The sequence below is a fragment of the Phyllostomus discolor genome, chromosome 13, assembly GCF_004126475.2.
Source record: "Phyllostomus discolor isolate MPI-MPIP mPhyDis1 chromosome 13, mPhyDis1.pri.v3, whole genome shotgun sequence".
Classification (NCBI taxonomy): domain Eukaryota; kingdom Metazoa; phylum Chordata; class Mammalia; order Chiroptera; family Phyllostomidae; genus Phyllostomus; species Phyllostomus discolor.
The window spans coordinates 71,760,258-71,781,828 of NC_040915.2; the positions used below are offsets into that span (position 1 = coordinate 71,760,258).

The following is a 21,571-nucleotide window of genomic DNA, read 5'->3' on the forward strand; positions in this document are numbered from 1 at the left end:
GCGTTGGAGACCTACTTCTATGTGGTATGCATGTTATATAAGCCATGATGAGGCATAAAAGCTGCCCATACTTAATTTTCTCTTAAAACTGGAAGCAATTAGAATCACAAGTCTGGGAAGATAACAAATACCTTATGATAAAGAGTAAACTGACAAATCATGTTTCTGTGGTATTTGGAAAATCATATCATACATGAAGAGCAAGTTTAGAAAAATCTCAGCTTGGACAGTTCCTAAAATATATTTGTAAAAGAAGAGGAAGCATCAGCATATATGGTCAAGACTTTTCTAAGAAACATGACATGAAATGATTTTTAATGGCTTTAAATTTAAACTTACTCTGGAAGATAAAATAGTGCTCAGAGACACTTCCATGTTTTTATATTAAAGGGACAGTGTAAATCTTTATAAATATTTCACTTCCACTAGAATATCTTAAAATAATTTAGAGCTTGGAATAGGCTTCTCTTGTTCAACCGCCAGTTCTTCAGGAGAGGAAACACTGATTCGGAAGTAGGCAATCCTGCTGAGCAGCCAGGTCTGAATCCAGCCTTTCCACACCTAGGACAGCCCTGCTGGGTATTTCTGTGTCTGGAGAAGTAGTTCTTGTTTTACTGGGTGGGCAGAAGCATGTAGTTGATACGGATTTCCGTTTTAGACTTGAATTTCCATAATGTAGTTCCATATTCTGAAATATGCATTCCTGTGTACCTTAATCAAATTTTTAACATGTACAACCCGGCAACTTTATTACTACACTGATAAAGCTGTAGGAGATGTGTATAAAGCAACTAAGAGGTTAACCAATAAAAGGGATGCTATTTCTTCTCTTTCCAGAATATTTAAAAATCACCCCACAACCATTTCTCTGTTAGCCTAAGCATTGTAACTCCTTCAGGTATTTTCACACATACTATCAAGAATACACAGTCAGTTAACGCTGGTTTAAAAATTCAGTCAAGTGTCATACAACATTTCACAGGGTCTTTATTCCCCAGGCAAGTCTCTGTCATTGGGCCTATAGGACTATAGGACATCAAAATTCTCTGTATGGAAATATTTAGAGTGACAAACAGCACCTAAAATGACTTTGGCTAAAGAAATAAGGCCTATTTGTTGAACACTTGGAGTTGAAATGAAAAACTGGATCACAACAGGCCTTCCTCTGGCCCCAAGGGACCTCGCAAGACCCAGCAGACTATCACTAAGCTACTATGACACCAGGACAGGGAAGAGACTGCAAAAACTGAGTGACAAACGATGTTTTGCTGCTCCTTTAAATTGTACTAATGACAATATTAACCTTATATAGACTCATATGGATCAGTGATTTTTTTATAGTTGTTCGTTTCAAATATTTAAGAAGTAAAAAGAATCTGCCTACAAGAAAACAAGGGACTTTAAGTGTGTGTGCTACGATGACGGAGGGCCTGCATTTCACCAGGTGTTATATGTGCCACTGAAAGACACAGTGCCTAATCTGCCTGAGCACTAAGAACAGGGGTAAATAAGGGACCTTTAAACCACACATTATCTCTTATTACAGCCTCCTTTTTTATGATGTTGTTTCATCTTGAGGTTCCAACGAGACATCCTCTTGGAGCGCTTTTACAAGTAGCTGAGTTTAATGACAGCTGTCTTCATGGTATTGTTTTGTACAAAAAGGAGTCTCTTGGGAGTTATCTAGAAACTCAAGACAAGACAAGGTTGAGGAACAAATAGAAGGTAAGCCTAGCTAAGGCCTCAATGCCTAATGGCTCTAATTGGGGCCTTATTATTGGTTAATGAATCATTGTCAAAACATCACAGCAAGCATGAGCATGCACAGTCTAGTCTACAGTGAGAAAATAACTCTTCCTCCCAACGGTTATTATCTGGGAGTTGTTCAAAAACACACCGAGTAATTATGACAACACTAGACCTAATTGAGAACTTTGAGTTGATAGCAAACAGGCTACAATAGCAGACTAGATAAATTCAAGAGGGGTTCTTTTTAATTACTTACTGAAAAATAGCAGAAAATGAATTAAATTGTGAGGATAGTCTGCAGATATCAGGGCAAGTTTAGCTAATTCTCTCCAAGATGTGCTTCAAAACATGTATTATTATATTAGAAGTAGCATTTGAAAATATAAAGTTCTTAAGGAAAAATCAAAGTTGCTGTCCTAAATATACCTTTTTTTAAAGATTCCTTTTACCTGTTAGAGTAAGAATCTTGAATGCTCTGTATCCCATTCAGCTCTCAAGCATTCATAGCATTGCAGACTTCTCCCTAATGCTAAATGTGTTTTCATAACTTCTATTCCTAATGGGTAAGAAGAGAGACAAAAAGATACAGGAGCACTGTATTTACCTCTTCAGTTGTTTTCCCAGTGAGGAAAAGATTTAAAGCAGTAGCACATACAGTAAAGAGATCAGTGGTTGCTAGGGGTTCAGTGGGAGGGCGGGTGGGACGAACAGTTAGAACAAAGGAGTTACTTAGGGCAGGGAAACTATTCTGTATCATTGGATGTACACCATTGTACACAATACATTTCTCAAAACCTATAGAATCTGCCACACAAGAAAATGAACCCGAATGTGAACTGTAGGATTTGGCAATAGTTAATGATACTGTTTGTCAGTCGTTACAGATGTACCACACTAATGTGAGCTAATGATGTAGGAAGCTGGTAGGTGGTAAGGGATCACATGGGATCTTTATGTACTGCCCACTTAACTTTTCTATAAACCAAAATCCATTTGATAAATAAATAAATAAACAGTAGCACAAAGTGAAATTCTTCAAATGTTGTCAATTTTGTTTATCCATAGGGTGTCCTTCCCCCTCTATCCCTAATTATAAGTTGTTTATATTGTCAGATAAAACTTATATACTGTCAAGGGAAAATAAAGAAGAAACATGTATCCTAGTAAAATTTCATTTAGACATTTATTCCACTTTTGTAAATATGTTGGAGTAGGCTCTCAGAGGAGCTAAAACCCTGAGACTCAGCACTGTCCCCTCACCCCGTTGCCTCCAGACTACGTACAGGATTTGTCTCTTCTTTCCACGTAACCTCACTAAGCGAGTAACACAGCTTCCACACAAAGGTACTGAGAAAACAACGTTTCCTCAGCAAACATTTGGTCAATGAAAAGCAAAAAGTTTTAGATGGTGTTTAAAGTTTTCATTTTAAAATTTTATTCCCTGGTCTTGAAGATTCCTCTTCTTCATGTTTGGTTACTTGATTTGGACTTAGTGAAATAAGTGGAAAGTTGGGGTTTCCCTAAAATATAATGAAAAAAATCACATCACAAGATGCAAAGTGAACAGACTTTTCAGCTCTCTCCACCTCTCAAATATAGGGGCTCTTTGGGTATTATGAAGAGAGGAAGCAAGAATTTGGCGGGCAGGGTTTATCTCCCTTGCTGCCTCTCCACTGCCCTTTCATTTCCCCTTGCCATGTAAGTAATTAATTTTCAATAAGCTGCATAAATGGTCTTCTGCTATTAAACAGTCTAACAGGTTGATTACAATGATATGAGCATTTCAGGCAAATGCAGGGTCCAGCAGAAGTAGCACCTGATTGAGTGTGGTTGGTAGGGTAATAATATGGGTGTAATAATCTATAGTTTTAATTTGAACATTTCACCTAAAATGTCACATGTGCTTCAGTATGATATTGTTGTTATAGAATTACATGCTTATGATTTTGTAATAAAAGATTTTGTAATTAAAAAGGGGGCATTATTTGTGCCAGACCCCTGTATATTTAGTGAAGCCTTGGAAACATCTGAAAAGATTCCACAAATGCCCTTCACTGAGCTGACAGCTCACAGAGGCCACCTGACGGGCTGCTGACAGGCCTCCCAGGATGTCCTCTGTCACCAGGGTCCCAGGCTTTTGCAAGAGGTATAGTAGTTACCCTCATGGTGCAAATTTGACAGTGGAGGAAACAACCTTCAGACATTTAAAATCCAAAGCGTGCACAGGAGAAGGAAGTAGAGAACAGAATGAATATCCAGTGAACAAAAGCAATGCAGGTCTCTATGCTAAACAGTTCGGAGCACCAATGTACCCGTTCCTCCTCTATGACAGATTTGCCTCCCAAATCGACCCTGATGCCTTCTTTCCCATCCAGACCCCTACCAAAGCCACATCATGAAGTCAGTTGGCCTTGCCCCCCACACCTTGCGCCCCAGCGGATCTGATGTCTCTGCTGCCTCCACGCAATGGGAGCATTTGATGCAGTGTTGATGAAGTCCCTAAATTTGTTGTCTCTACATAAAATTGACAATCCCCTATCATACAAACCTCAAGCACCTATTTTTAATGAAACCTTTAGATGAATATCAAAGAACAATTTAGCCATGTCTAATGTTTTAATTAGATTATATTCTCAATTTAACCCATTAAGCCTCCTTTGATGATCCCTGTATTTGGGGCTTAGCCTCAGATGCACGAGGTAATGAATACTGGACCTTTTGATTTAATGAGAATTTTGGCTCTTTCAGCCTGTGCTTCTTTGTATACCTTTTATTTTGCTGGCTATAGAATTCAGTTAATTGAAGGAGTCTCTTACCATCACACATTAAGGAGTATAAATTAGCATTCCCATTCGGATTGGAAAATGCAAGCGGCCAGTATGTCTTTGATCTGAGGATGGAGCTGAAGAAGACAGCCGCCCTCTGAAAATGAGCTGATGGCCTTGTTATCAGGGCAAAATGCAGATGCGTCCGTGTGCCACAAAACACTTAATGTCCTAATTGATCACTTTCTAATTCTCCCTGTCCTGTCTGCCGCATGCTCTTTAGGAGCATGTGTGTGTGCGCGTGGCAGTGTGTTTGTGCTCCTGTACCTCTGTCTTGCTCTCTCTGTGTGTTCTTTCTGTTTCTTACTCAGATTTAGGGACCTAGGCTTCAAATTAATTTGAACCAAGGAAAATGAAGTAGCATAAATTTCCTCACCTGGAGATTTTTAAGAATATCCTGTGAAATTATTCAGGACCTTCCACAAAGATTCTTAAGGATTAACTCTGACTTCCAATGCTCTTAAACTGAGAGCCCAAGCCACTTGCACGGCATCATTGACTAGGAGGTAGGAAGGGCTATTCTGTGCTCTGGCAATGCTGTCAGCCTTTTTTATCTGTTCCGATGATGATGCAATTCTCCTGAACCTCAACCAATTCAGTTACATAAAGGAAACACTGAGGTAAAAGATCAACACCTCCTCACTCACAGTAAAAGCCAGAGCATAATAACATGAAATTCAAAACATGAGGTTTCTGGATAAATACAGTACTCTGACCACACACACACACACACACACACACACACACACATTTCACTTTCTTGGCAAGCCCCCACTAAAATCCCAGTAAAGGGTGTTTTTAAGGCATACACAAATGATCTCACCTATAAGTGACAATCAACAAAGCAACAAAACAAAACAAACAAGCAAGCAAAATATTGAAATAAAGGGACATTGAAATAAAGAACAAACTGACAGTAACCTGAGAGGAGGGGTGAGGGGGATAATGGGAGAAAGAAGGGGAAAGGTAATCAAAGAACATGTATAAAGGAACCATGGAGAAAGCCAAAGGGGGGCAGGATCAAGGGTGGGAGGAAAATGGAGACAACTGTACCTGAACAACAATAAATATAAATAAATAAATTATACTTGGTGATATTCTATTTTTAAAAAAGGCATTCACATATTAAAATGGAAAGAACAGGAGGAGGGACAACAGTAACAAAATTCTGAAAACTGAAAAGCAGATAAATGAGTTGTAAACAAAATGGCAGACTCCAAAAATACTACTAACTTAGCAAAGAGGGCAGCCAAGAATTGATCTGACTTATATTGAAGAAGACCCCCAACTGTTCAGGAATTGATGGTGTCAATTACCTTCAGAAGTGGGGGTGAAGGGAGGTGAGGAGGACTGAGTGAAGGATACCTGCCCCCCTCACCAGCCCAGGGAAGGATTGCACTCCCCTCTGCACGGGCAGGAGGGTGTGTCTGGAGCGAGGTATGGATGACTCTGCTAGGAGCCACGGAACTGCAAACAGCTGAGAGTGAACATGCGTGTTCTAAACACAGAGGCCTCAGCTCCTCTTCTGCCACATGGCCCCCAAATGTTGGGCCTTCATCTTACAAATGGGAATTTGGAAAATCCTCTCTGGGTAATCTGGCCAGGCTAAAAGAAAAGACCTAAAACTCCTGAGTTCAGTAGTTCTGCAACTAAAGAACTCAACCATGTCATGCTACTGTAAAGCTGACAGTCAACAAGTCCCGCCGTGTATTCATAACTTCCTATCAGCTTTCTCCTTTCTCATACTGAAATATAAGCAGACAGCCATGGATTCCTAAACATCTGAAAATGCTGGAGAAAATATGATTTTTTAAAAAGCAGGAGGATAAAGAAATTAAAAGAGGTCTCAGGAATTAGAAATATGATAGAAGAAATTTAAAGAACTCAAAGCCTAGAAGATACCATTGAGGAATTCTCCCAGAAAGCAGAGCCAAAAGGTAAAAAGATTATAAATTTAAAGAATAAATCCAGCAGGTAAAATCTAAATAATGGAAGTTCCATAAAGAAACATAGAAAAAGAGAAGTAGAAATAATCAAATAATTAATTTGAGAAAGCTTCCCACAACGGAAATAGATGCATTTTCAGACTTAAAGTGAGGGCCTATTGAAAATCCAGAACAGGGAGAAAAAAATAGGTCTCTAACCAAGGCACATAATTGTAAAATTTCAGTATACTACCTACAAATAGAGTATTCTACAGCCTAAATAAATAAATAAATAAATAAAGCAAGACAAAGAATCAAGTAGCTTTAGATTTCAAAACAGCAATTGGAAGCTAATGTTAAATTGAATGATGCCTTCAAATTTATTCAAAAAGATTTTTCATTTAGAATTCTGTACTTAGCCAAATATTAATAAACTGTGAGACTAGAAAAAAGAAATTTTTAGACAAGGATCTCAAAACATATGACTCACACAGCAATCAGGAAACCATGGACATTCTTCACCAAAATGAGAGAGTAAACCAAGAAAGAGGAAGACAAGGGAAACAATAATAAAATGAAAGGACTCCAGCCCTGGCTCATGTGGCTCCATTAGATTGAGCACCAGCCTGTGAACCAAAAGGTCACCAGTTCAATTCCCAGTCACAGCACATGCTGAGGTTATGGGCCAGGTCCATAGTTGGGGGTGTTCAAGAGGCAACTGATTGATATATCTCTCATACATCAATGTTTCTGTCCCTCTCCCTCTCCCCTCCCTTCCCCTCTGTCAAATATAATAACTAAATAACTCAATAGATAGACAGATAAATAAATAAAATGAAAGGAGTCATTTTATTGACTCCTGGGATGTCAGGAAAGGGAGATGCATTACCAAGAGAATCCAGAATGAAACAGAGACTTCTGGCAAGATGGAGGAATAGGTGAATGCACAGTGCCTTCTCGCACAACCAAGATTAGAACAACAATGATTTGCAGACAGAATATCACTCAGAACTGACAGAGGATTTATCTGAATGGAAGTCAGACAGCCAAGAAGTTGAAGTGGACCCATACATCCAGGCTGGTAGGAGACGATGAGCCGGGCAGGCGCGGGGCTGGCGCGGGTCGGCGGCGTGGAGGTGGGGGAAAATTTGGCTCGAAATCGGTGTGACAGCCATCTGGGGCGCAGGAATGCAGCGGTGATCCCTGAGTGCGCAGGCTGTGACTGGCGGACCCAGTGGGGCAGCGATTGTGGACCAGGGCAGAGCTCGCGGCCCGGGGTCCCAAGGAAGGGTCTGAGCCCAGGAGAACAGAACGACCGCTATTGTTCCCTCCTGCCCCTGCCCCCACATACCACGTCACACTCTAGCAACTGGAGTGCCCAGCCCGAGTGAACACCTAAGGCTCCACCCCCCACTGTAACAAGAGCGACCAGACCGGAAAAAAGAAAAAAAAGGAGGAGAGACAGGGAAAGACATAAGATATGTTTCCAACAGAACAGATCAGTCCCCCAGGACTCATCCTTTTGAGCGACCAAGAAATAGCCAATCTATCAGATGCACAGTTCAAAACACTGGTGATCAGAAAGCTCACGGAATTGGTTGATTTTGGGCGCAATTTAGATGAAAGGATGCAGGTTACCATAAAAGAGATGCAGGAAGATACGCGGAGGAGAGCCAATAGTGAAAGGAAGGAATCTGAGTCTCAAAACAATACAGTGGACCAGAAGGAAGATAGAATCAACCAAGCAGGAAAGCATGATGAAATAAGAATTCAAAAAATCGAGGAAAAGCTTAAGGGCATCCAGGACACCTTTAAACGTTCCAACATCCGAATTATAGGGGTACCAGAATGGGAAGGAGAAAAGCAACAGACTGAGCACATATTTGATCAAATAATAAAGGAGAACTTCCCCAATCTGGCAAAGGGAACAGTCTTCCAAGAAATCCAAGAAGCTCAGAGAGCCCCAAAGAAGTTGGACCCAAGAAGAAACACACCAAGGCACATCATAATTACATTAGCCAAGGTAAAAACGAAGGAGAGAATCCTAGAAGCAGCAAGAGATAAGGGGACAGTAACCTACAAAGGAGTTCCCATCAGACTGTCAGCTGATTTCTCCAAAGAGACCTTACAGGCAAGAAGGGGCTGGAAAGAAGTATTCCAAGTCATGAAAGACAAGGGCCTACATCCCAGATGGCTCTATCCAGCAAAGCTCTCATTTAGAATGGAAGGGAAGATAAAGTGCTTTTCAGATAAGGTCAAGTTAAAGGAGTTCATCATCACCAAGCCCTTATTTTATGAAATGCTAAAGGGACTTATCTAAGAAAAGAAAATAAAGAAAAGACATGTATAGTAAAAGGACAGCAAACTCACAATTATTAACAACCACAACTAAAGCAAAACCAAAAGAAACTAAGTAAACAACTAGAACAGGAACAGAACCACAGAAATGGAGGGCACATGAAGGGCTAGCAGCAGGGGGGTGGGAGGAGATAGGGGGAAAAGGTATAGAGAATGAGTAGCATAGAATGTAGGTTGAAAATAGATAGGGGGAGGGCAAGAATAGTACGGGAAATGTAGAAGCTAAAGAACTCATAAGTATGACACATGGACATGAACTAAAGGGGGGGAACGTGGGTGGGAGAGGGGGTTCAGGGTGGAGGGGAGAGAAGAGGGGAAATGGGACAACTGTAATAGCATAATCAATAAAATACATTTAAAAAAAAAAGAAACAGACCAATGGCTTTGGGAGAGATTTATTCAGGAAAGTGAAATGTTAAGAATACATGAATATCTTAGGAGGAGGATATAGACAAATGGTGAGGATCTTGGAGTTAAATTAGTCACAGGTACATTAAAAATTACGAATAAAACAAGTATTACATCCAAGAAAAACAAAAAGTCTTGCAGAACAAGAAAAGTAACCATAACTGAATGCCCAGTTTAGCTGCAGCACATCCATGTCATTACAGCGATGTAACCAAAATGCCCATGTTGAGAAAAGAGACAAGAGGTGCACATGTGTGCCAGGAGCAGCAGAGAAAGAAAACTGGACCTTTTTCTTTTATAACATGAAGTACTAGAGAATCCCTAAAATAAAAATACCAAAAAGCAGCAATTCAGTGAAATAATTTGGAAGCATTAAGTAAATACCAAATAATCAGACATTACTGAAACCAGTTGCCTGTGCAAACAGCATGGGGAAGGGGGCAGGGGACTACTCCCCTTTCTAAATACCCCTTATAGAACTATGTGACTCTTTAAACAACATGCATAAATAACTGACAAAACACAAATCTTTTAAAGTTAAAAATAAAGAGCTTAGGAATTGAAAGAGAAAAATAGATGGAAAAAGACCAAAGCAAGCACAAAGTGTTAGTTTTCTGCTCTTAGTTTATAAATTATTCCCATTTGAAACTCAGAATATGGGGTCATCCTTCTGTCCCTTATCCCCATTGCTTTTCACAGCTTATTTCCCATCCATCCCAAGTCAAGCATTGAGAAAGGATAAAGACTATTTGGCCATTCTTTAACTTTTGGCTAGAATATTGGTAAGTGTACTTATTATCCCATCGTGTGTAACCATGGAGGCTAGGGAGAGAATGGATGCTCCAAATATTCAGATAATCCCCAAAGGTTATATTAGTCAATATTTTTAAACAACTCTTTGGCTTATTCTTGCTGTGGAGGTATATTCATACAGTGTGTCTTTTCAAACTAAAAAAAATCTTAAAAGCTTAAGATAAAAGCTTAAATCTTGGATTTTCCTAGTAGATTCTATTCTGGAAACACAAGCAATTCTTTATCTTTTAAGAAGGCTCCCATGGATTTGAATTCTAACTTCCCTCCCTACACAGCATTATGTCTGTCAGTCAGGGATGGCAGAAACCCCATGCAGGATTGGGCGGGGGGGGGGGGGGGGGTGGCAGTTAGGCACTGGGGAGCAAAAGGGCACTCTCCATGAAGCATCCTCAGTGAAACTTTCTGACTCTTATTTCATCCAGGACCCACCCGTCCTCTCTGAGTCCAAGCAGTAGGACAATGACAAAAGAGAAAGTAAGATGAAGTTATAAAAAAATTCTTTGGAAAGACACATAATAACCCTTTTGTAATAATGGTGATGGAACACAAGACTAATGGTACATTAGAGTTAGCCATATTTTTATAATAGTCCTATGAAGTATGGTGTAAAGGACCAAAGTGATATGTTTTGTTCTATAATTTATTATCTTCCTCTAGCACTTTTCATCCAGGATCTCACAGTAGGTAAGATCATTTCATGTCCCTTATCTCACATCCCTCTCCATTCTTTACCAACTTATAAGGCACTCTCCTCATTTTTCAGATGCCAAGTAAGAGAAGCAATATACAGTGGTACCGTGGTACTTGTCATTAATTCATTCCAGAACTTGTACCGAGGGCTGAAACTGGCGAGCACCCAAAGATGAAGCATTTTCACTTGTGGGGCAGTATCACGCCTGTTCTAGCAAGTGCAATGAATCCCAAGCAAGCGCCAAGTGCTGGAACAATTTTTCCTCATCAAAGTGGGATGGAGTACAGAATTCGATGAGTTCTGAGGCCGAGTACCAAGGTATGACTGTCATCATTAGCAACAATAAGATTAGAATTTAAGTCTCTAAGTCAGCGGTGATGATGCCAAATCTGATTGTGGCTATTCAATATTATAAAGACAGTAATAAGGAAAGACTCACAGAATTATAAATAAAATCATGGAAGAAAGGTTATTTGGCGTGTACACCAGGAATTCTAAGAAAGAAAGCAGTTAAAACCTGAAAATACAATGAAGAGGATCTGACTGGAGAGAAAACATGAGAATCGTTTCAGATTTCCATCTCACTCCTGAATAGTTACTGGAGGTCACTTCTCCGACCTCTGCATGTATTAATTCTGTAACTCACCAAAGTAAGAGGCTGTGTGACACTGGGCAAGTCAACCTCTCTGACTCTCAGTTGCCTCATCTGTAAGTAAAGGAGATTAAGCCAAAAGTTTTCAGAGTAGAAAAATGTAGAGATCTGAAGTAGCTTAGAGAGGCCATCTAGCTCACCCCATTGAAGATGTGAATTTCTTCTAAAACAGCCCTGCAAGTGGTCATTCAACCTTGGCTTAAATGAAAACATAGCTTACGGACCTGGCGCCTCCTAGGAAAGCCAGTTCAAGTTTCAGAGTTCTTAACCAGAAGTGTCTCCATAAACTGATCTAAGATTTTAGCAGATAATTTCCAGCTAATTTTTTAATCTTGACACTATTACAGATGCCCCTCATTTCCCACCCTCTTTTGCTCCCCCCACCTTGACCACACTTTACATCCAAAATTGCTATGCAAAATTCTCTCCTCCACATAATACAATGATAATAACACCACTATCATGAATTACTTGTAAGGTGTGATCATCAAAATTGACTTTCAGTCTTAGTTCTGCCGCTGTCTACTTGACATTGGCAAGACATTTAGTACGCCTGCATCTTAACTTCTTCTCCATAAAGTGAAGGGTTTAGAGTGTGTCAGGTGTCTCTTCTGACACCCACAACCCCTTCCTGACTACATCTCAGTTCTGAACTCAGGGGAACACCACTTTGTTTTCACTTTCTAGAATGAAATTTTTGAGGTTTCTTTACTGAAGAGTATACTTTTCTTCTTTTTCTGTGTCTCAACTCTTCTGGTTGTTTTAGATATATTTACTTAAATTAGAGTATATGACCTGAAATCTTATTCATAGTGAGTTGACACTTATAGTTCTTTTAAAATAAGAAGATGATAGAGTACTAGGATCTTAAAGGTTAGAAGGAACCACACAGGATATCCAGCCCAATCTCCCCCAAAAGAAGAAATCCATCAGAGAGCATCCCTAATGCCTGCCTTCCAACTTCTGTTCAAACTTTCCTAGTGAAAGGAGTGTAGAGCTCTGTGGACTTGGCCTGTTCTGTTGATAGAAAACACAGTGCTTGACCTATAAAAGGTATTTAAATGTTGTTCAAAAATCTGCTTCTCTGGAACCATCCATTGGTTCTGGTTCTGCTCTCTTAGCATGACAAAACAGACGTGCCCCTTGACACACTTAAGAGCTATGCAGCCATTCCAATACAACTCCCCTAGCTAATCTCCCCTCCCACCTGTCTCCAAAGCCTTGCTTCCCCACACTGAAAAGCTTACATGTCTTCATTTGTTGTTTTCCACACTTTTACTATCCAGGTTCCTGTATATTGTGTGAATTTTAGCTTATTTACATTCTCTAAAAGGAATGTAAATGTGATTCCAAGAATATAACAAATAAAATATAAAGTATTTTTATTATTTTTTCAAGATTTTATTTATTTGTTTTTAGAGAGAGAGGAAGGGAAGGAGAAAGAGAGGGAGAGAAACATCAATGTGTGATTGCTTCTTGCACAGCCCCTACTGGAGACCTGGCAAGCAACCCAGGCTTGTGCCCTGAATCATCCCTATGACCTTTTGGTTCACAGGCCAGCACTCAATCCACTTAGCCACACCAGCCAGGACAAAATACAAAGTATTTTAATTAACTCATTGTTTTTGCACATATATCAAGCCCAATTCAAGAAAACCAGGGAGTCATTGTTTCAATTAAATACGTTTATTGCATGATTCTCTTAGCACCAGAAAGCATTCTGTTTGCTCTTTGCCTTCATATCTCTATCTCTAGTTAGCAAATATGCCCACACCAACCAGTTCTCTGGCCTTTGAAGTGGTGTCATGGATTCCAACTAATCATTTCTTGGTGTCACTATCAGCTTCATACTTGGCTGAATGGTGTGGTGGTCATTTTTTATGTTCTTAGGTTGTGTGAGCAGAAATATTATCAAGAGCCCCTCTCTGAGAATCTATGAAATGAAGTCTGTCACAAACATGAAGAACTAACATGAAGCAAATTATTTACCACAGTTGAGATTATAAATGGGGTGACTTTCCCACCTTGGCTATTTTTAGATGTTTTTGCCCCTGCAGAATCAGACCTATGTATTTCTGTCTTTCAGATGTCATAATGAGATTGGTTTTATCAGATCTTCACCACCAAGTAAAAGTGAGTTGAGGCAAAAGGCTGGGTCATTCAGACAAAACACCTCTTTGGCCTATGGAGGCTTTGATCAGTATTGAAGGCCAAAAACAAAAAGTGTGGTTGTGTTACATTAAATTGAGACTAAACTGTGTCTATCCACTACTACTATCACTAACCCCTGTGTATAGCAGGGGGAAAGGAAGGGAGGGAGGGAAGGCAGGGAAGGAAGGAAAATCAAGAGAACTTTGCTGCTGAATTGCTAGCCCACAACCTCAGGGAACACTGTCTGATGAGCAAACAGTGCTGTGGTCCATAGCTCTTCCCTCCCCGCCACCCTCGTCTTACCAGGAACAGCCACCAAGGAAGGACCAGGAGGAAGAAGGAGCATCTTTCTATGTTTCGTGCCCCTAAACCAAAGACACACGTGGCCATTCCCTGAGCTCTGGGATTCATTCTGCCTCCCACCAGGCAGAGCTGGGCCTATGCTAACAAAGCTTCCTACCTACCTGCCTTCCTTTCCAAAAGGTTATGAAATGTGACGAATGTGCTCCTTTTAGATCCAAATTAAGCCCTGGCATATTCTTGTGAAGACAGAAGAAAGATAAATTTCTGATTTGGGGGGTATGTGTTAACCATCTAATTTAATTTTTTAATTTCCCCCAAAACATAGTATTTCTACTTACTTGAAAAATTCTCCCCAAATTCCTTTTAGTGTCTGTTCTTCCAGGGATTGGAAAAGTTTGAGGGTTTTCCCTCCCTTTGTATAATAGTATCTACTTTCCTTTCCAGATTACTAGGAACATTCTTATTCACAAATCACATTTTTCCTAAAATCAAGTTTTTTTGTCTTATTGTAAAACATTTGTCAAAAACTCCTGCCTTAAAGCTGTACTGTCACTATCTGAACAAAAAGAGAAAGGAGAAAGCTGAGCCTAAATTTGCTTTCAATAACATATCTACACAAACTATATAAATGACAAAGGTATTCTTATAAAGTAAGAGACAAAAATGCCAATCAATGCATTGTTACTAGAAATAAAACTGTGCTGGGCAGAGAAATGAACAAGGAGTCAGAATATATATATATATGTATATATATGTATATATATACATATATATATATACTGTGTATATATATGTATGTGTATGTATATATATTTGTCCTGCTTTGGCTGTTAGCTAGTCCTGATTTCATGGGTACATCCTATAATCTTACCAAGCCTCGCTTTCCTGAACTATGAAAGGGAAAATAATTCTAGTTGTGTGTGACTCACAAGATTGTTGATTGATAAAGAGCACTTTGGAAAATCCAAACAGCTATACAATTCTTATGTTTTTAAAGTAGTAGCTTTGCCTCCTAAATGATGCAGAATGGATAAAGGTCTCAGTCTAACATTTCTCTTTTTTTAAAATAATGTTTTCCTGAACAAACTTACTGTAAAAAAAACAAAAGCCTATTCCTGCATTCATGGAATCATAGAACTTAAGTCTAGAAGGGCTTTCAGGATTTATCCTCGTACCAGAGAAGCAAGGAACAACAACAGCAAAAAGATGAAATGTAACAGTGCACTCACATGGCTGCTGTCCACATGCGGACACACCTCGTTTTATTGCCCTTCACAGTTGTTGCGTTTTTACAAATTGAAGGCAATGCCCTCCACAGGCAAAAGGATCAGCATCGGCTTTATTGGGATACTCGTTTTATCACAATGGTCTGGAAGCAAACTGCCCTTTTTCCCAAGTGCCCGTAATTTTTATTCATCATTAGAACCCACGGGACGGGATTCCACCTCGCCACTCTTACTCCTTTCCAGCCTTCCTGGGCTCACACACCTTAATACACAACCAGAGTGAAAGAAAGGTCGGAAGCTGGGAGGTCGCCTCTGGCCTGACTGACACACCCGATAAGTGTGCTGGGCGTGCAGTGTCCTCCAGTAATTCGTTAGTGTAATTTCGAACCCCAAATGTTAAGAGAGCTGTGTCTCTTCAGCATTCCAGAGTCAAAAAAATATTATTTGCCGTGACCTTTTCCATGTAGGTGGAACTCAAGACTATTATTAAACGATTAAAAACTCAAAACTCGGGGTGGGGAAGACGCGATCCGTTAACGAAAGGTCAAGAGTTAGCGAGTCCAGTCCCGGGGAGAGAGGAGACGCCTGGGGGGGAGGGGAGGGGCGTGCGTAGGTCGGACGCCGTAACAAACGGTTCCCAGAAACTTGTGTGTGTTCCCAGTTTTGCCCGCGAGCCCTTTATTAACTAAAGAGACTGCAATCCCCGGAGGACAACAGAGGACTCCCCGGGCAAAGGGAAAGGGGCCGCGTCCAGGGCGCGTCCGACTCCAGCCCCACCTCGAAAGTCCCCAAACATGTGCTCTCCCGAGGGGAACGAGCCTTCCCCTTTAGCCTCAGTCTTGCTAAAATTCCGCATTCCCTTAAAATGCAACGAGAACGAGCGTCTTCACACACACAACCCAAGGAGCACTCACTCAAAATGTCAGTAAGCCGAGGGACGCGGAGCAGTTGCGGGACAGGCGCACAGCAAGGTCGGGAAGCAGAAAGCGCTCGGTGGGCATTTTGCGTCCCAGCTTCTCGCCGAGCGCAGGCGCCGCTCGGTACCCGGCCGCGCCGCAGTGGGGTGGGGGGGGGGAGGGGCTTTGGGGACTCCAGTGGAGGGGACCACAAGCTTGGGAAGGGTGCCAGGGGGCAGAGCCCCCACCTCTCGAGTGGGACCGTGACGTGAAAGGACGGAAGCGCCGCTCTGAGAAGGAGGGAGTCGCTTTAGTATCTGAGTTAGAGACGGGGCTGGGGACCAGCGCTGGAGGTCAGTGGCGAGCAGGGCGCCAGTCCGTCGGCGGTGGACGAGTTCAGGATCTGGTCGTGGCTCAGCCTGGTTCCCCAGCAGGGCGAAGACCCAGATCCGACCCCTTACTGCAGACCACCAGTCTGACCGAGGAAGGGCCAAGGGTCCGGGTGGAGAGGCCGCGGAACCTGGGCCGCAGAGCTGGGGACAGGCGGCTGAGAGTTTAGGGCCCCAGTGATCTGCAGTCTCCGCGACGTCGTCCCGCAGCGCACTGGCAAGCCGAGAGCCCGCGTTGCGTTTGGAGCCGCTGATGGCGCGGGGAAGAGCCGCCCCAGAGCACACGCACCCCCGCGGGCACCCCCGCGGGCACTCGCGGGGCTGGGGCTGGGAGGCTCAGCCGTGGTCGCGCCGGTTCAGCACGGATTGGAGGGCAGACCGGGGACGTTTGGTTTGTCTTCCAGGAGCGGATCTCCGAAGCCCGCCCGAATCTTCAGGTCCCGAAGGGAACCGCACCCGCCCCACGGTCTCTTCCTCGTCTCCCCCAGCCCGGCGGCTCAGAGCACCTGAGGCTCCGAGCCGAGTTCCCCCTCATCCCCGATGTCCACCTCGTCCTCCGGCTCGGTCAGCACGAAGGGGCCGGCGGGCAGGCCCAGCCGAGCCTCGGCGGGCACGGCTGCGGGGCCGCGGGGGCTGCCCTCGGGGCTCTCGGGAGCTTCTGGCGCTTTGGGTTCATCTTGACTTTTCCTCAGCTGCTTTTTATGCTTCATCCGCCGGTTCTGGAACCAGGTTTTCACCTGATTTCAGGGAGAAAAACATAAAACCACGTCATTCCTTCAGACGCACAGCTATTGGCCCCAAGAGCTAAGCGATTGCTGGGGTCTAGGAAAATAAACTACAATCCACTGACAAATTGTTCACGAGTTGTGACAGTCTCGCCCTGCGTTAAGTCACACCTGCTCTGCTCACACGTTATCCTCTTAGGTTAAACGAGAATCAACCCAAGGCTCCAGAAGTAATTGTCCCAACATAACGACGAGGATCAAAATAACGTGGTTAGTAATACTAGTCCTGTTATTAGTTAGAATTCCTAATAGTAAGTGCTGCGTGGGTGTCTCATACATGTTCGACACAATGTAGCTCTTCTGGTTATGACATCTGACTACCTGTCTGCTTCTCATCAGAGAAAACCCCTGGGGCCCAGCGGGGCTAAGGGTTTCACAGCAAGGTGGGTGACCGGGTACACGGAAGATAAGAGAGGGAGTGGAGAAGGACTTTGGAGGCGGCACAGCATCTGGAGGAATCCAAACGGTTCTTCCACTCAGGACAGGGCAATAAGGAGAAGCTTACATTATGTGTTTTGGGGGAGGGGACGATGTAGGTATGAAGACTTGTAGCTGTGAGAGGTTAAAATAAAAAAGCAACGAGCTCCTTGCATGGGCCTCTCTCAGGACAAGAACCCATCTGCTCTCGCTCTGGGCCTGACACGGGTTCTGCCCGTAGGAAGCGAAGTGGGGAAGCTGCGACGCGGCAGCCCTCCCACGGGCAGCCAGGGTCGGCATCACCAGAGGGGTTTTTCCTCGGCGTCCGGGGACCCTGGGGAGATTTTGCTTTGGTAAGTCTGACATGAGTTGGAAGTGGCTGTACTTGGCTACGGATTTTTGGAGACACCTAGAATCAAGGGGAGCGGGGTCATTCAAGATCTCTGCCTGGGAGCAGAAGGGGGCAGGAGTCGAGCTGAGAGGAGCCAGAGCAGAGATGGGGCCTCCCTGGGGTCTGGCCCACCTGCGTCTCGGACAGGCTGAGCGCTGTGGCCAGCTCCACCCGCTCTGGCGTGGACAGGTAGCGCTGAATCTCGAATCTCTTCTCCAGGCCAGACAGCTGCGAGTCGGAGAACACGGTGCGTGCTTTGCGGCGGCGGCAATGCTTCCCCGGGAGCTCCGCGTGCGGGGCGTGCGGGAACAACGCGGGGACCGGCACCCCTGAGGAGAGAAAAGCAGTCGTGTGAGCAGAGCCCACCACGCGCAGGCAGCTCCCGCTCCACTCCCCACTTCTGTCCCCGGCACCCCCCTCAGCCTCCCTTGGCCACCAGCCCCTCCTCGCCCCAAAGCCTCTGGAGCCCTGCTGCCAGGAATTGCAGAACATGGGGATCGCAAGAATACAGCTTGCAGATCTTTAGCTGGAAGCCATCTACAAATACAAACAAAAACAGTAGGAAGAACTGAAAAGAAAAATATAAGCTGGTGAGGATGTGGAGAAAGATGAACCCTTTTGCACTTTCCAGGGGAATACAGACTGGTGCAGCCACTGTGGAAAGCTGTATGCAGATACCTCAAAAAATTAAAAATGGAACTACCTTTTGACCCAGCAATCCCACTTCTGGAAATATATCCGAAGGAACCCAAAACACTAATTCAGAATAACATAAGCCCTCTATTTTCATTGCAGTGTAATTTAAAATCGCCAAGGTATGGAAGCAGCCCAAGTGTCCATCAATACTGGAGTGGATAGAACAACTTTGGGACGTTTACACAATGGAATTCTGCTCGGCTGTCAAAAGAAGAAAATTTTACCCCTTGCAACAGTATAAATGGTTTTGCTAAATGAAAGAAGCCAGAGGAAGACAAATACCGTATGATTTCACTCATATGTGGAATCTAATGAACAGACCGAACTAACAAGCAAAACAGAGGCTGACTCATAGACAGCAGGCTGACAGCTAGTGTGATGGGGGAGGGAGGTTAGGGGTGGAGGGACTGAGCAAAAAGGAAACAGGACTCATGGACCTGGACAACAGTGTGGCGATTGCTGGGGGGAGGGAAATATAGGGGTACTAAATGGTAATGGGAAAAATACAATAAAGATTAAAAAATTTTTAAAGAAAATTATAAAATAAATCCAGAGGACTTTTCAAAATACCTTCCTGGAGAGACTTTTGAAACATCTTCCAGGGTCTAGCCTCCTGAAATTTTCTTGCCAACATCACATGGTCCAGGAGCTGTCTCCTTGCACCCCCCACCTGCCCCACCAGGCTTCCAGACCCCTGGTCCCTGGTGACACAGGGTTCTGAGGCTAGGAGAATGGTGGACAATGTCTCGCCTCCCAAACTCACTAAAAACCACCTTTCTCTTTCCCTGAGCTGCCCCCATTTTCCCACCTGCAGCCCAAGGGAACAGATCAAAACTCTCATCCAGGAAGTCTTGGGAGCGAGGACAGAGGGGCAATTCTACCCCGGCACGTTTTCTTGTCAGATTGTGGGGAACGCGGGGACCCGGCTCTCTAATCTCCTCACTGGTTTCCTTTCTTGCCCAGTGACCTCCAACAGGACTGAAGCGCTTTTCCACCGCGGATCCGGAAGACTGTTGAACAACAGCAAAATCTTTCCCCACTTCGCAGGCTTTACTCTGTCGGAGAGGCACCAAGCAGGCAAACTGCCACAGATGCCAATACTGGCCAATTCAGGGAAAACCAAACAAAAACAGAAACAAGAAGTCCCCGAGTGGGGGACTTTGGCCACTGCTATTAGAGGGGAACATAGGTAATGCTGGCCAGTGCTGAGGCCAAAACGGAAATTTGGGCTTCAATGTAGGCTTTGTTATTGCCCTTCCAGCCCAGTGTCCCAATGTCCGCGGTTTTCCGAGTCACAAGCACTTTTAGCTTTTGTTGTGGGTTCCAGCGCCCACACTTCACAAACTGTCTCCTGTCTTTCTTTCCGCAGCCCTTGTTGGGGCCAGGGTTGTTTTTCCAGCTGCCCTTTGCACTTGGACTCAACGAATTCTATTCCTGTTGGAATGAAAATGCTGGAGAAGAAAGTGTGAACCTGACCTTTCAGAGAGAGAGGCGGTGTAAATTTGAGTATTTCCCAGCATCTCTCTAGTTGCACCGACTAGACTCTCACTCCTTGCCACATCTGCCAAACCAAAGTACTTGGGTGTGAGACTCCAGTGATGCCAGCAACCAGGGCAGGGAGGGAAGCCAAGCCTCAGATTGTGAGTTAAGGACTAGAGGTTGGGAGTAAAGGGGGTTAAAGAGGAGCAGCATCTCTTCCTCTGTTTTCTAACCCTTTCTCCCTTATTCCAGCCAACCCAAACCTTCAGTCCTCAAATATCCCAAACTCTCTTTCACTTCTAAACCTCCACAGTGTGGGTGGTGAATGCTCAGTACCTGAGAGGGGAACCCTCCCCCCCAGTCTTCTGAGCTTCCCTGAATTGCAAAGTTGATATTGTTCTGTGGGGTGGAGTGGTCAGGGGTCTACCTCAGAGCAGGCAGAGATAGAGAATCAGGGCTAACATCTGGGCCAGAAGGACCACAAAGAAGGACACTATGCTCAGCCCACCAAGAATTTTGTCAAAGCCTCTGGCTACCGCTTGGCTAGGCATGTTTCCTGCACTGCAAAAAGTACAGTGACCACGAGTTATCCCCATGGGTCGGCATGCTTCAAGGGAGCTCTGCGTGTTCTCGCTCACATCCCATGTCCCACCTCCTGCTGTTACTCAGGGAAGGCAGCGACCAGCCAGGCTGCACCAGCTCTGGCCTTGTCCAGGCTCCATCACAGGTGTAGGGCCTGCGTGGAGGACCCGCTCTCTTGCTCCCTGTGCCTTGAAGCCCCTGTTTACTTACCCGAAGTGGTGAGGAAGTAAGGGTGGTGGTGGTCTCCCTTATGCAGAGGGTGATGGGGGTGAGGAGCCAGGAGGGTGGGTGTGGGCATGAGGGGGTAGCCATAGTCTAGCAGAGGCACCCGGGAGGCCAGAGAGCTGGCAAAATGGTCGGGGGCCACCTCCCTTAGTGGCTTGGGCTTGTGCAGCAGGATGTCCTCAATGAAGAAGGATGTGGGCCTCTGAGAAGATGCCGGGTGCAGAGGGGAGGTGAAGTTGAGATTCATCTTGGGCCGAACGCCTGACACGGGGCGAGAGCCGAGGAAGAGGTGTAGGAAGCAGGCAGCGTCTCCGCAAGCCTGTAAAGAGGCGAGAGTCCAGGGCCGACCACCACCCAGCGAGGCTTGGGTCCCCGCGGCTCTTTCCCCGGCCTGGGCTACCCTGGCCGCAGGAGAGGCGAGAAGACTATCTCCGGGGTAGGTTGGGTCTAAGTGGAGGAGAATTGGCAGCTTGGAGAGGGGAGCCGGGAGAGCCAATGGCAAGGCTGCCAGCAGCAGAGGGGAGGGTACGGTGGGCCGGGGCGGGGCGGGGAGCTGTCCGCGGTGCTGAATTCAACGGGCCAGGCCTGGGAGAGCGGAGTGGACCAGGTT

At 44.3% G+C, this 21,571-nt stretch overlaps 1 protein-coding gene across 1 annotated transcript; it reads right to left on the reverse strand.

The window, feature by feature from the left end:
* Positions 1–16,883: 16,883 nt before the first annotated feature.
* BSX (brain specific homeobox) lies at positions 16,884–21,208 on the reverse strand. Its single transcript, XM_028527310.1, has 3 exons — positions 20,947–21,208; positions 18,112–18,308; positions 16,884–17,123 (listed from the first exon to the last, which is right to left on the reverse strand). The coding sequence occupies exons 1-3, from the start codon at positions 21,206–21,208 to the stop codon at positions 16,884–16,886; spliced, it is 699 nt and encodes a 232-aa protein (XP_028383111.1).
* Between the last annotated feature and the right edge of the window lie 363 nt (positions 21,209–21,571).

Coding starts and splice junctions, on each gene's coding strand:
- BSX (XM_028527310.1), bottom strand. CDS start 21,208: ATGAATCTCAACTTCACCTCCCCTCTGCACCCGGCATCTTCTCAGAGG. Junction 18,309..20,946: donor TTACTTCCTCACCACTTCGG/GTAAGTAAACAG, acceptor TTCTCTCCTCAG/GGGTGCCGGTCCCCGCGTTG. Junction 17,124..18,111: donor TCAGCCTGTCCGAGACGCAG/GTGGGCCAGACC, acceptor CCCTGAAATCAG/GTGAAAACCTGGTTCCAGAA.